The sequence below is a fragment of the Magnolia sinica genome, chromosome 2 (genome assembly GCF_029962835.1).
Source record: "Magnolia sinica isolate HGM2019 chromosome 2, MsV1, whole genome shotgun sequence".
In the NCBI taxonomy this organism is placed as follows: domain Eukaryota; kingdom Viridiplantae; phylum Streptophyta; class Magnoliopsida; order Magnoliales; family Magnoliaceae; genus Magnolia; species Magnolia sinica.
Genome location: NC_080574.1, coordinates 131,704,286 through 131,718,133, shown reverse-complemented (window position 1 = coordinate 131,718,133; position 13,848 = coordinate 131,704,286). Strand labels below are relative to the sequence as shown.

The 13,848-nt window shown below is 40.2% G+C and overlaps 1 protein-coding gene across 2 annotated transcripts; it reads right to left on the bottom strand.

Annotated features, from left to right (window-relative positions):
* Positions 1-41: 41 nt before the first annotated feature.
* On the bottom strand, positions 42-13,252 carry LOC131237671 (signal peptidase complex subunit 3B-like). 2 transcript variants are annotated; one of them, XM_058235565.1, is made up of 6 exons: positions 13,042-13,248; positions 5,308-5,355; positions 4,871-4,933; positions 2,384-2,437; positions 1,011-1,097; positions 42-292 (listed from the first exon to the last, which is right to left on the bottom strand). In XM_058235565.1, exons 1-6 carry the CDS (start codon positions 13,165-13,167, stop codon positions 167-169), a joined length of 504 nt encoding a protein of 167 aa, XP_058091548.1. In that variant the 5' UTR covers positions 13,168-13,248; the 3' UTR covers positions 42-166. The 2 variants fall into 2 exon arrangements, with proteins under 2 accessions (XP_058091548.1, XP_058091550.1); XM_058235567.1 differs by lacking the exon at positions 2,384-2,437 and having other exon boundaries at positions 13,042-13,252.
* Between the last annotated feature and the right edge of the window lie 596 nt (positions 13,253-13,848).

The following is a 13,848-nucleotide window of genomic DNA, read 5'->3' as shown; positions in this document are numbered from 1 at the left end:
CATTCGAAAAAATGTTTATGGGTGGCGGGCATACGAACAAATTCCGCATTTAACACTATACTATGCTATCTTCATTCCAAAGTGGTGATAGAAATATCCAACCAGACTTCGAATGAAAGGTAAACCTCTATCATACTCAAACTACACGATGACCAACAAGGACATACTAAGTGTACTCATCCGGCAGATGAAAGTCTGAAAGAAACAAGCCGTCTCTGATCATTCTACCTGTCTTGGGCATAGCTTCCCAGTGGAGAACAAGTCCAATTGTCTTACCACGGAGGTTGCTTCCCTGGAGAATCCCAACAACAATGGTTATGATGATTGATTATTAAGACTACTTTTGTGAGTACCTGGTTTCCAAGGTCAACACCATTTGCTAGCGGGAAAACGCAGGTGCCATGAGTTCAAATCCTTGTACATAAAACAGAAATGGGAGTGAACAGGGCAGCAAAGAGATGCCTGCCCCAGATGCAAATACAATTGTAGTTCTAAAACTCACTGACTCGAAGCTTGGTTGACTCAACTCGACCGGCAAGCTTTCGAGACAAGTCTCTGGATAAGTTGGTACTGGGCTTGGACTCAGAGAGACTCATTGAGTCAACTCGATGGCTCAGTCAACTCATAACAATAATGTTGTTGCTTTTGAGTTACGTTTGACATTACTTACCCAATATCAAACTATATCAAATATCTATTAACATTTGTATAGTTTCATTTTATATTAATTAGGTATCGAACCGAGTCGGTTAGGGTCTTCAAGTCAGCCAGACCCAGCTGAACATTGAGTCAAGTGAGTTTTAGGTTTTTGGACTATGTATTTGACCTTGTTGGCTTAGCGCTTTCCCATTTTTCCAGTCCCAAATCACAAATGAGATAAGAATTAGAGAGGTCCTGCTTTTATCTCAATCAAAATTTGGCGGTAGCAAACCATGTTGGAATTGGGAACCAGGGATACTGCAATGTACTGTAAGTGCATTAAAGAAATAAAGGAGTTTCAAAAGGCCCACCTGATCGATCAAGGGATACTTGTTCATGATCTGGGTTTGGAACTTTGCATGGTCTTTGTCAGGGATTATGTGATCCCACAACGAGATCTGGAGGAGAGGAAAATTTGACAGAAATAACATCAACATGCGATCTAAAAATGTTGCAGTTAAAAACAAGTCGCTATAAATTCTAGAAGTGGTTTTCTTTTTCTTTTTCTTTTTCCTGAAAGGCTACAAATTCTAGAACTGTTGAAACCTGATTAATCAATGGCACATTTGGTGGTACTAGATTATCATTATTTGAGACAGTAATTCTGATCTTATTCAAACAAAGCAGCAGCTGTGGTTTTCAGAGGTTTTGTTACACACCATGCCTGCAGTACACGTTTGCAGTACACCAGGTATGTCACCATATCCAATTACACAAGCAGTTGGATAATCCTAATCTTTTGATTTGAGGAAAAAGATGGACAGTTAAAAATACTCGGACCCCTCCGTTTAATCATTAACACTTCCCTCTGAAATCCAGCAGTTAGGATCGTCCTATCAATATCATTGTTGGATATGGTAAAATCCATTTGGGGGGTAGGGGCGCTCCTGATGAGCACTTCAGATCTCACACAGAAATGCCGCGGGTAAGACATGAAAGAAAATGGGGGTGATTAAGATTAGCAAACCTCTAATTTTATTTTATTTTTATTTTTTGAAAGGTAACACTACCGGGGATTGAACCCAGGATAACTCACACACACTCCCTCAGCATGCAACTAAAAGAAATCTAGGTGTTGTCAAGAATCGAGTTTTACTTTCTACCAGATGGATGTTTAGAAGCTTCTTTCTTTCTTTCTTTTCACTATCAGTTTGCGATTTTTGGCATAGAACAGATCCAGCCTCTTAAAAAAAAATTCCAACAAGGAGTTGTTTGGAAGTGAGTTCCACAGGGCCTAGAGTTCTTAAGTGAACATCCAAATGTAGGAACCTAACTTAAGAGTTCCCTGCATCCAAATAACTCTATGTCATAATAAAGGTACCTATCAGTGGATAGAAGATCCAGTTAACTCTTGTGCGGTACAAAATCGAGAAGATAAAAACACTTACCCAAAAACGAACAACTTTTTATTGTATAGATACATATTTAACCAAAATATAAAAAGGTTATTGATGGATGAGAACAAAGAATTGAAATGAATTTAATGGACGGAATATGAAGTAGATCTTTGTGAATGAAGGTTTGAAAAGCAAAAATCTTAAGCAAATGAAAGATTCATACATGGTTAGTCCTCAACGGACAGCCCAAGTAACAAAACAAGTCTGATAAGTATCCTGTGATTGCATACAGAAGAAAAAAAAAAACCATATCAGGAATAGCCATGAGAAGGTGATGAAAGGCAGACCTGGTTCAAGGAATTCTTGGCAGTTTCATACTCTGCTGCTATAAACACAAAAACCTGCAGCCAAAAATTGTAGTTATTACAAGATAGTGTGGACTTGGGACGCATTTGGATGCACAATCTATTGAATTGAAATTATTAAGGAAGAGGAATTGACCAATATCTTTCCATAGCAATCATATTGCTAGTCTGGGCCGCAAATTGAAATTGTGTTACTTCCTAGTTAGACTAGACTAGAAAAAATAAAAAATAATAATAATAAATAAAAATTGTAGGCTACATCCTCATTTGAACACTAGGAAATATCAGCAATTTTTTGGCATTCCCTCTTGATTAAAGAGAATGTTTGCAATACAATTGACTTCTGCATCGAAACACAGAGTGCAAGTGTAAGTTGATAATGTATGGTTGCAGAACCAAACAAAGGAATGTGGAATGCATCAAATGAAAAAAAAAAAAAAACGAAGAAGAAGAAGAAGAAGAAAGGTATGTAAAACACTGTGAAGATGATTTGAGTGAGAACATAAAATCTTACCATGTTATGAAAACAATGCGGATAGATAGTTTAAGAACTCTAAACTATCTATCCGCATTGTTATGATTTAAAAGTGTGTATTAAGGTTTTTTTAACAACCTCTAAAGTTCCATTGAAAAATTCAACCATTTTCCCAATGTTTTCCCATGTTTCCCAAAAAGTGCAATAAATGACCCGATACAAACGATATATCCCGTTTGATAACGCATACACATCTGTATGCCAATGATACAATACGTAATGTGATACAGTTGGGTTCGGACAGAACCAAGCTATTTAATTGAGCTCAAAAAAATTTTGGGCCAAGCTCAAGCTAGCCCGAGCTCGGCTCAACTCAATTTATATACCTTAGTTTTATATATATATATATATATATATATATATATATATATATATATATATATATATATATATATATATATATATGTGTGTGTGTGTGTGTCTTCTTTTTATATTTAAAAATAAAAAAAATAAAAAAATAAAAGCTCCCTTTTACCTTTAAAGAGAAAAAAGCGGCCAAACTCGAACTCGAACTCGACTCGACATCTTGAACTCGAACTCGAACTTGACTCGAAAGCTCGAACTCAAACTCAGTGGGCCGAGCTGGCCAGTACGGCTAGAGGACCGAGCCAAGCCGAATTCGAGCCAAGGTAAGCTGCTGGCCGAACTGAGTCGAGCTTGGCACAACTCAGCTCAGATTGGCTCAGCGTCCAGCTCTACTTACAAGAGCATGAAAGAAAGGAAAATTAGTACAAATATTGACTATATCTAGCACGCCCACTAAAACTGTAATGAAATTTTGATGCACTAACAGCTAGCTCAAGAGGCAAAAATTGTGATCTCTACAAAGTCCTTCCATCATAAGTATCTCTATGGAACTGATGGCTATGAAAGTTTATCCATGGCCATGAGAAATGGTGCTCTCCTCATCCCATGAAAGGTGGCTCTGAATGTGGATTACCTTTGAACCATCAGTAGGGTTTGTTTGCTTGGAATAAAGAAATCAAGGAAAGACTAAACCATGATTAAGTTATCACCCAGATCTAATCGGACTAGAACTTATCAGGATGGTGATTGGGGCAGAAGATGTGCCTCTTTCCTTTCTTTTCTTTGTTTTTAAGATTCACAAGATGAGTTTTCATGATACAAATCTGAAAAGCACCTGCCCCAAACACTATGCTGAACAGTTGCATATCCAAAACACGATGGATACCGTATCTAATGGTGAAAGGGGCACACTCCAGTGGTACTGGTACAGTCGTAAACTACGGTATAAAGTGCTATGAAGTAGAAGTGGGGCCCACATGATGTATTCACGATATCCAACCTGTCCATCAGATGTGTTACCTCAATGTTACCCACAGAAGCCAAAAATCAGCCCAGACGGAAAGTCAGATAGGCCACAGAACAGGGAACAAGTTGAGAGGGGAAACCCACCTTGATTTGCATGGGGAGCCCAGCATGTTGTGTATACAGAATCCACACTGTCAGGACCTTTCATCTGTGATGTATGGAGGGTCGGGGAAAAAATCAGGCTGCTCTGCAACTCAGGTGGGACCCGGTGAAAATCAAGGGTGGGTGTTCTCTCCCACCTTGTTTCCTGTGACGCAGCCCACCAGAGTTTTGGATTGTGCTAATTTTCAAGCTCTAAGGGTAACCTGAGGAGACATATCTAATGGACAGGTTAGATGTGATACATATACCACATGCACCCCACTTCTGCCCCATACCACCGCAACCTTATGGCAATACTGGTACCACTAGAGTGCTCCAATGGTGAAATGGGTAAATCCGGTCACTAACTTAACAATGATAGCACTGCTAACAAGCCTAGTGGTTTTTCAGTAATATCATAAACATAGTTAACTGAGAGATGAAACATTGATAATAATAATAATAAATTATTAATAAATAAAACAAGAATAGAAAACCACTATAATGAAAGTGTACCACACCTGCTTTGTGTTCCATGTAAATGTTGATTGCAAGTCCATGGATATGTTCAAGGTCAAGGTAACCTGTAAAACAAGAACATGTTGAAGAAACTCAACTCATGAATCATGCATGTACAGAACTGATGTGTGATAGATAAGGTCATGTTTGGGTGTCACACGAAGTGCACACGGGCAGATTTAGTTTCTGCCTAGAAATAACAGTCAGCTTGCTTCAAGTCCTACCAAGCTGCACCAAACATGGGTACAGATCAAACAGGGTGGCCTCACCCCCCATACATGCCCAAATCTTGATTTGTGATGTACACCCAAACACACCAATTAATAGAGAATTCTGGCAGCTTTTTATAAAAAAAAATCCAATATCAAGGGCAAGGCCTAGGTCATGGTTACAACTTCAGACCACGGAGAATGAAACGCAGTCTACAACATTGCATTACCTCATCGTTCCCATTCAGCTGCTTCCGAAACCAATTTACTTTGAGTACCTGAAAACAAAATATTGATTGTGAAACACCCAAGATTAAGAAATTATCTGGTTCATAATCTCCCACTGAGCCTGTTTTGTAATTTCATAAGAATCCACAAAGTACAGATCGAGAGGCAACAGATATCCAAAACGCAGCGCAATCAAGAGACATCTAGCAAACATGCAATAGAAGACAAAAGAGAAGGAACAAAATACATATTTGCATATGTATATCATCTGTTATGCACCCGTATAGGCACCCACGCCGGCATGCATGCACACAAATGAATAGAACTCTAAAATTTGAAAGATTCCTAACAAACCATCTTAAGATTTCCATCTTATTTGACCCATTCAATTTCTTGTTCAGTCCACTTGTTCAAGGAAATTTTGAAAGTAAACTGTAAAAGCTAATTCTCAAAACCATGGCATTGTGGTTAGAATCATACAGCTCAAATTGAGTGAGAGAAAGTACGGATTGACTTGCCTGCCTAAACCACATATATATGTGGCGGAAATCATAAAGAGGATTAAAACACAAGCTGGATACTGCACACGATAAAGGACATTTAGCTTTGCTAGCTCTATACGCACCTCAACACATGGCTAGTGGCCACACATGCAAAACCTGGCTTTGTGTATGAAACCCAAGCCATGTATGATGCGGGACCCACGTATAGATCATCTAGCCAAACATTAAGGCCAATCAACTATAAGGTACGCATAGTGAATAAAAACAACGGACAGTCCAAGACACATTTTCCAAGGTGGAACCCACTTGATAGTTGACTAGTGTGTTTTTGGTTGGGTGACGCGCAAGTCGCAACAGTTCCAACCTAATCCACAGCTTGGAGGTTATGCGCATGTGCCAGGTTGGCAGTTGTAGCATGGTCTAGACATGCATGTGGGCTAAGAAACTTCATCAAATCTACTTAAATGTGATAAGCTAAAAGGTGCACATCAAGGTACAAACAAATTGATAAATGAGATGCTTCCCAAGTGTTTCAAGTTGCAAGTTTTCAACATAAACACTACCATCATACTTTTAGTACCCAAGCATACGAATTAGCTTCATAATAGATCATTCAAGGGCATGGTTTAAAAAAGGAAAAGGAAAAAAGATGTTATAGCAGCCAATATGTTAGTTGTTATGACCCTACAGCCCCATAAGAACTCCATTAGGTAGAAGTAAACAAATATGACTAACATTTTGAGCTCTTTTTCACTGTATGTTCTGAACAATCCTGAGGATCTAGTGCATCCAGGCCACACATCACCATCAAATCGCTCCTAGATAGATACCAAAAAATGGCCCATTGAAGATCTGAAAGATTTCTTTTGAAAGGCAGGACCCAAACACCCGCCTCACTTTCTCATGAAAAACAATCAACTATGGAAATGTCTTTCACAGAGCTAAGGGAAGCTAAAGCCAGAATGGAGGATCTGAGAGGGGACAAACCACATCAAAGGTCGTCCCAAAATCTATTTCTCACTCTGTCCCCTAAAGCAAACCTAAGATTTGAGAAGACTTTCAGAGCTAACTTCACAATCCCTTTCTAGAAAAAAGAGGATCAATATAGAGAGGAGGGCTTTGTCCACCACTCAAAGGGAGCCGAACCCATATTTAGCCAGCAATATTGATCTCCAAAGACGACGTTAACCAAATTGAGACGCCTAATACCTACCCCTCCCTCAGCATAAGGGGAACAAACCTCTTTCCTATTTAAGAGGGGAAATATTATGGACCCCTTGCCACAAAATCTCTTTGCGAAGCCCATCGATCTAAACAATTACTGAGTTCAGGCAGTGAAAGAGGTACAAATAATACTGGGGCAGGTTGGAGATAGTCCTTGATTAAGGTCATTTTGCCTCCCGATGAGAGCAACTTAGTCTTCCAAAGGGGCAACTTTCTCTCCATACACTCAAGAATTTTATCCCATAAATACAGAGTAGGTTTTCCCACATAAAGAGGGAGACTCAAAAGTGGAAAAGAAAAATAGTTAATGTTCAACATCAAGTGTTGGAAAGGAAAGTTAAGGAGTCGTTTGGATGTTTGTAAAATTTGAAGTTGTAAACACTTTACACCTGAAACTGTTTACATGCTATTTTGTTTGGCTTTTAAGTGGTTATCTATTTATAGGTAAACAGATTGTGTTTAGCTAATTTGTAAAGTGTTTACAATGTATAAAGTAAGTATTCACACCACAAAGAGCTTGGGGTGGTAAACCTCGCCAAAATTGGCAAATCACATAAAAAGGACTTGATTTTTTTAGGGTCCTAGGAAAGCATTAAAGCATGCATGCACTGGACAATTGGATGTCCTCCACCCATCATAGTGAGTCCCAAATGCAATATAAAGTTTTTAATGGTAGACGTCCCATCCTTCTCATGTGGTCCATTTGACGATCAATCAAGTTGTTTTTTGTCTTTTTTGGTTTGTTGGCCACAAAGAGCATTAAAGGAAGCACATGATGGACAGATTGGATGCATTGTACACATTACAGTGAGCCCCACACATCATGAGTGTGTATCAACCATTGTGTTCTATTATGTATAATGTCTTTTTAGATGTAGAGACTTTATCTATAATCTGAAACATAGTTTTTCCTCAGGTTTCATATTAAAACTAGAAGTGGTAACGTTTCTATAGCTACACATCATGAGTGTGTATCAATGTATAATGTCTTTTTAGTTGCAAAAACTTTAGAAATATGGTTTTTTCCCAGGTTTCAAATTACAGATAAAAGTTGTAATGTTTTTACAACCTATAAAAGCCTTTACAAGCAAATGCACGAATCAAAACAGCCCCTGCAATCTGATTACCTAGTCCCTTTACAACTTAAAGATTTTACAGGCAAGTCATGTCGTTGGTCCTCTAATAAGTCTGGTTTTCGAAATATCATCCATCCATAAAGAGACTCGGTATTTGAACTATTCAGATTGATGTATAACCAGCCATATGTAACATAGAGAGATGACTCTACCATTTACCATTCATTCCAACTACACCATATCATCTCCCTCCTCAGATGAGGCAAAATGAATTTACAGTTTCCTTGCATACAAAGAAATGTGTACGCCCGCCTTCTAATGATCCAGACCATTCATCTACCCCCCCCCCCCCCCCCCCAAAGAAAATCATTGAAGCATCTCTTGTGATTCTATATAAACCCATCTTTGGGTCAATCCGAAAATCACAAATCCAACAATTTCCTCTCCATCTTCTTCTTCTTCTCCATTTTCGGTTTCAGATGTTTTTTTTAGAAAATTACAGTTTTCAGGCACTAAATCGCAAATAGTTTTTAAGGCAGTAAATTGCAAATAGTTTTCAAGGGGTAAATTGTAACAGCACAGAAGTCAGGGTGTACGCTGTAAAAGTGTGTTCGGGGTGCAGTTTTTCGGTTTTGCAAGCCGAAACCCACATTTCTCCGGTCTTGGAGAAGAGGCTTATTATATCCTAGGGGCAAATTAGTTGTAACCCTCTTGCAAATTAGTTTAATCACCATTAGGGTGTGAATATCACCTTAAAGATAGTTAAGGCGTAACGCGCCTTAAGCCTATCTTTAGGTGATTAATTTTCTATCTTTCCGCCTCAACCCTAACACCTAATGGACCTAAAATCAATAATAGGACTTCTCCCCGGTGGACTATCAAATGCTATCTATCTATTCACAAACTCTCTATCTATTCATTAAACTTACATGTTTGAAATATCGGCCGGACGTCATCTGTTTACAGGAGACAAAAGTTTCCTCTTTCAACGACCATCTCTTCGGATCCATCTGGAAATTGAAGGACTCCAAATGGGAGTCTTTAGATGCTATTGGGAGTGCTGGCGGAATTCTGGTGGGGTGGAATTCCGTAAAATGGGACCTCATTTCCACACGGCGCGGTTCATTCTCGATTTCAGTAATCCTAAAAGGCAAAGCTTCCGATTTACAGTATCCCATATCCTCAATTTACGGTCCGATTTCTGACAACAAAAGATATGAATTCTGGGAAGAACTCAGTAGGAGCAGATCTTCTTTCTCAGGGCCCACCTGTTACACTGGAGATTTTAACATCTCCAGATCACCCCGGTAAACGTTTTTCCCCTGCTATGAAAGCTTTTTCTTCCTGGATTGACGATGAGGAGCTTGTGGATCTTCCTCTTCTTGGTGCTCGTTTTACGTGGTCAAATAGTCGAGCTAACCCGTTGCTATCTAGGCTTGAAGATTTCTTCTTTCCCCTGAATGGTTGGATGTTTTTCCTTCAGTTTCCCAATCTGCTCTCCCGAGAACAACTTCAGATCACTGTCCGATCCTTCTTTCTGCTGAGGAGATTAACTGGGGTCCGAAACCTTTCCGTTTTGATGCGTCTTGGTTGAAAATCGCAGGATTCCGTAAATTGATCACAGACTGGTGGGGTGAGTTTAGTGTAGAAGGTTTTGCTAGTTTCAGATTAAGCTCAAAACTCAAGATGCTGAAAACCAAAATTAAACAGTGGAAGACTCAGGTCCTATCCTCTAATCAGATTGAAACCAACAATCTTCTGTCCTCCCTGCAGCAGATTGACATGGAAATTGAAGGTGGTAAAATTCTGGCCAGAAGAATCTCTGTTATTCAGGCTCTGTCTGCGAGATCTCTACAAGACGAAATATACTGGAAACAAAAAGCTCGGGCAAGATGGATCAAAGAGGTGACAGAAATTCAAAATATTTCCACAACTTAGCCAGTATGCATGCCAGATCCAATAAGATGTGCAGTATGGTTATTGATGATAGTTGGGTGGAAGAAAAGGATGAAATCATCGATGCCGCCTTATCTCACTTCCAATCCCTCTATAGCTTGGCCCATTACAGACGTCCTGGTATTGATCATCTCCATCTTAACTCTTTATCGTCTGAAGACGCTTCTTCTCTTGAAGCCTCTTTCTCCTTAGAAGAAGTTAAGCTCGCTATTGATTTGCTCGGGGGAGATAAAGCTCTTGGTCCCGATGGTTTCCCTCTTCTTTTTTTCCAATCTTTCTGGGAGATTATTCAATCTGATCTGATGGATTTCTTTAACAAATTCCGTGATAGGGCCAGACTATCTGCTAATATTGGAGCCACTTTCATCGCCCTCATTCCTAAATTTCAAGGGGCTGCATCTTTTAAAGACTTTCTCCCGATCAGCCCTTTGGGGGGTCCCTATAAGATTTTGGCCAAAGTTCTAGCCACTCGTCTGTCAAAAGTTATCAGCAAAATCATTTCAAGCAATCAATGTGCTTTCATCTCTGGTAGGCAGATAACTAATGGGGCGCTTATAGCTAATGAATGCATTGATGCTGCGCACAGATTGGGTTGCAAATTCATCGGTTGCAAGCAAGATATTGAAAAGGCTTATGATCATGTTGATTGGGAATTTTTGCATCTCTTGCTTATAAAAATGGGGTTCGGATCTCTTTAGAGAAAGTGGATTATGGACTGTATCTCCTCAACCCGTTTCTCTATTATCCTAAATGGTTCTCCTTTTGGCTTCTTCAATAGTTCTCGCAGGCTGCACCAAGGGGATCCTCTTTCCCCTTTTCTTTTCCTAATTGTCAGTGAGGCCTTCTCCAAAATGCTCCATCAAGGTCAGGAAGCTGGGATCTTATCTGGTATCCCCATTCAGGGCCTCTCTGCTCCCATCTCCCACATTCAATTTGCTGATGACACACTGATCTTTAGTGAAGCTTCCCTGGATAAAATTAGCAATCTCCGTACTTCCATTCTCTGCTTTGAGGCGGTTTCAGGTTTATTTGTTAATCTCGCTAAATCTAAGATCTTCGGCATAAACATGAAACAAGAAGAAACTATTATATGGGCAGAGTATTTTGGCTGTTCTCCGATATCCCTTCCTTCCACATTTGTTGGTCTCCCGCTATGTATTGGTACTCCTCCTATTTCAGTCTAGGACAAGGTGATATCTAGATTCGATTCTTTCTTAGCAAAGTGGAAATGCCATTTTCTCTCCTTCGGTGGTCGTATAACCCTTATAAAGGCGGCTCTGTCGAATCTCCCCATTTATTTCATGTCTCTTTTTAAATGTCCTTCCTCAATTTTGAAAACTATTGACAACAAAAGAAGGGAGTTTCTATGGCACAATAAGGGCGAGAAGAAAAAATTCCATTTGGTGGAGTGGAATTCCGTCTGCAAGCATTATAATCAAGGCGGGACAGGTATAAAAAACTTGAAACTTATGAACAGGGCTTTGTTAGGCAAATGGATTTGGCCCTTAGGAACTGAAGACGATAGCTTGTGGAACAAAGTGAGAAAAGGAAAGTACGGTAGGTCTGTTGGGGGCTGGTGGTCAAACATCACTTCTCGGCACAAGGTTTCAGTGATTTGGAGAGATATTATTTCTACTAAAGATCAGGTTCTGCAAGGAACGCAATTTCTTCTTGGCAACAGTTCAAAAATTCGGTTTTGGAAAGATAGTTGAGAGGAGAAAACCCTACTTAAAGTCAAATTCCCCTTACTTTTCTCTCTCGCCCCAAATCCTGATATTATGGTCTCCGAATGCTATTCTATCTCTGCTGGAAAGTTGGTTTGCTCAGTGGATTGTAGGAGAAATCTAAAAGATTGGGAGATTCACCAGTTTGTGGACCTCCTTCAATGCACTTATAGTGTTTTGCCCGATCCTCAATCTGAAGACGCGCTTATTTGGACCGAGTCCAACAACAAGAGATTTTCGGTTTGGTCTTTTTATTCGCAGTTGGACCAACCTCCCATTTCGGCTAATCACCACTGCTCTAAAATTTGGAAATTGCCGGTTCCTACTAAGTTCATCACATTCGGCTGGCTGGTCATTTTGAAAAAAAAATTAACAGTCGATAATCTTATGAAGAGAGGGATGTGCCTGGTGAATATTTGTTTGTGTTGCAAGCAGGCGGAGGAGGCGGTTGACCATTTGCTGCTTCACCGCCCGTTCATCTCCTCCATTCTCGCCGATTTTTGGCGCTGTTTTGATGTCAATTGGTGCCCTCCTCAATCTGTCTCTTCTCTCTTCTTGGATTGGAATGGGGTGAAGCTTGACAAGATTCGATCCACATTGTGGAAAATGGCCCTTCTTGCCACGTGGTGGTGTGTTTGGGTGGAAAGGAATGGCAGATGTTTTCGGGACACTTCTAATTCTTCGGATTGGGTGCTTTCTAGAACTAAAACTCTTATCATTGAATGGGCTACCCATATTGAATCCATGAAGGATTGTAATCTTTTGTTTCTTGGTTTCTAAGCCTTTGTCTGCTTCCTCAGCAGATTTGGCTGCTGCTTTTTGTTTTTTTCTGTTTCTTTTTCTTTCTTAATAAAATTTAGTTGCCTTTCAAAAAAAATCTATCTATTCACAGACTCAGATCGGTTCCCCAGGATTTTCCACATGGGGGAGCTTCTTGCACCGTCAACCATCCATGGTGTGACACACCAGATGAACGGTCTACCATAATGTGGGCCGCATTCCACAAGTGGACCCTCTCCCGTTGCATATGGGCCATTAGCAATTCGTAAATTGAGAGTCGGAAATCAGGCTGTCGGAACCTAATTCACAGTGTGGCCCACCAGATGAACGGTCCAGATCAAAAGTTAGGCCCCACCTCCATTAGCAGTAAAAAAGAAGTATGATTTACTCTTCAATCATGGACTAAAAACCAGAAGAGCTTCCGAACAATGAAGTAGAAATTAAATCAGAAGAACGAGGAGGTGTTTAGTTACCTGGACGTTCGCATGTACGGAAGGGGTGTTAAGGTTATCGGAGAGGGAGGCGAAGGCGCACAATAGCGCCAGCAATACCGCTGCGATTTGGAATACACAGTTCAAACGATGCCCGAGCGAATGCATATTTCGCGTGCTGGAAATTGTGGAGCCCACGGCCGCTGGGAGATTTATTTATATGTGGCGACTCGGGAGGGAAGCGGGTTGGCTGATGTACCACACACCAGCTATATAGCCGCTGTAGGTACTTGTCGTGCGAGCACTGACGTGATGCTCCTCGAGGGAGACGGATTCGGTACGACGCGGATTTCCTGTTAAAGCCTTTCGCATGAAGTTCCTGCACAAGGATTATGGGTGGGGCCCACTACGATGTTTGTAAGAAATTCAACCCGTACATCCGTTTTTCAATCTCATTTTAGAATATTATTCTAAAAATAAGGTGGATCCAGAGCTCAAATGGGACACATGAGAGGAAATAGTGGGGATTTAGTGACCACCAGTTGAAATATTTATACAGCCACAAAAGTTTTGTATAGGTCTAAGTTTTTGGTGTTTCCCACTAAAAATGACCTTCTAAACGGTTTGGATGGCATATAAAGGTTAAGACGGAGTCTAGGAAGGTTTCAATGGTGGGAATTCCTTTCCCCACTGTTTCATCTTGTATGTCCACCTCCTAATTTTTGGTCACATGTCTTAAAATGATCTCAAAAAATAGATGAACGGTTCAGATTTCTCATAAACATCAAAGTGGATCCCACTTTTCCGCAAGAACTTACTTCCACAGGAAATCCACGTCCGATTCGGTAA

Bases quoted from the DNA above. Each gene is read 5' to 3' on its own strand.
- LOC131237671 (XM_058235565.1), bottom strand. From the start codon at position 13,167: ATGCATTCGCTCGGGCATCGTTTGAACTGTGTATTCCAAATCGCAGCG. The intron at 2,438-4,870 runs GTGTGGTACACT...TTTTGGCTGCAG, and splicing joins TTACATGGAACACAAAGCAG to GTTTTTGTGTTTATAGCAGC. The intron at 1,098-2,383 runs GTCTGCCTTTCA...CCTCTCCTCCAG, and splicing joins CCAAGAATTCCTTGAACCAG to ATCTCGTTGTGGGATCACAT.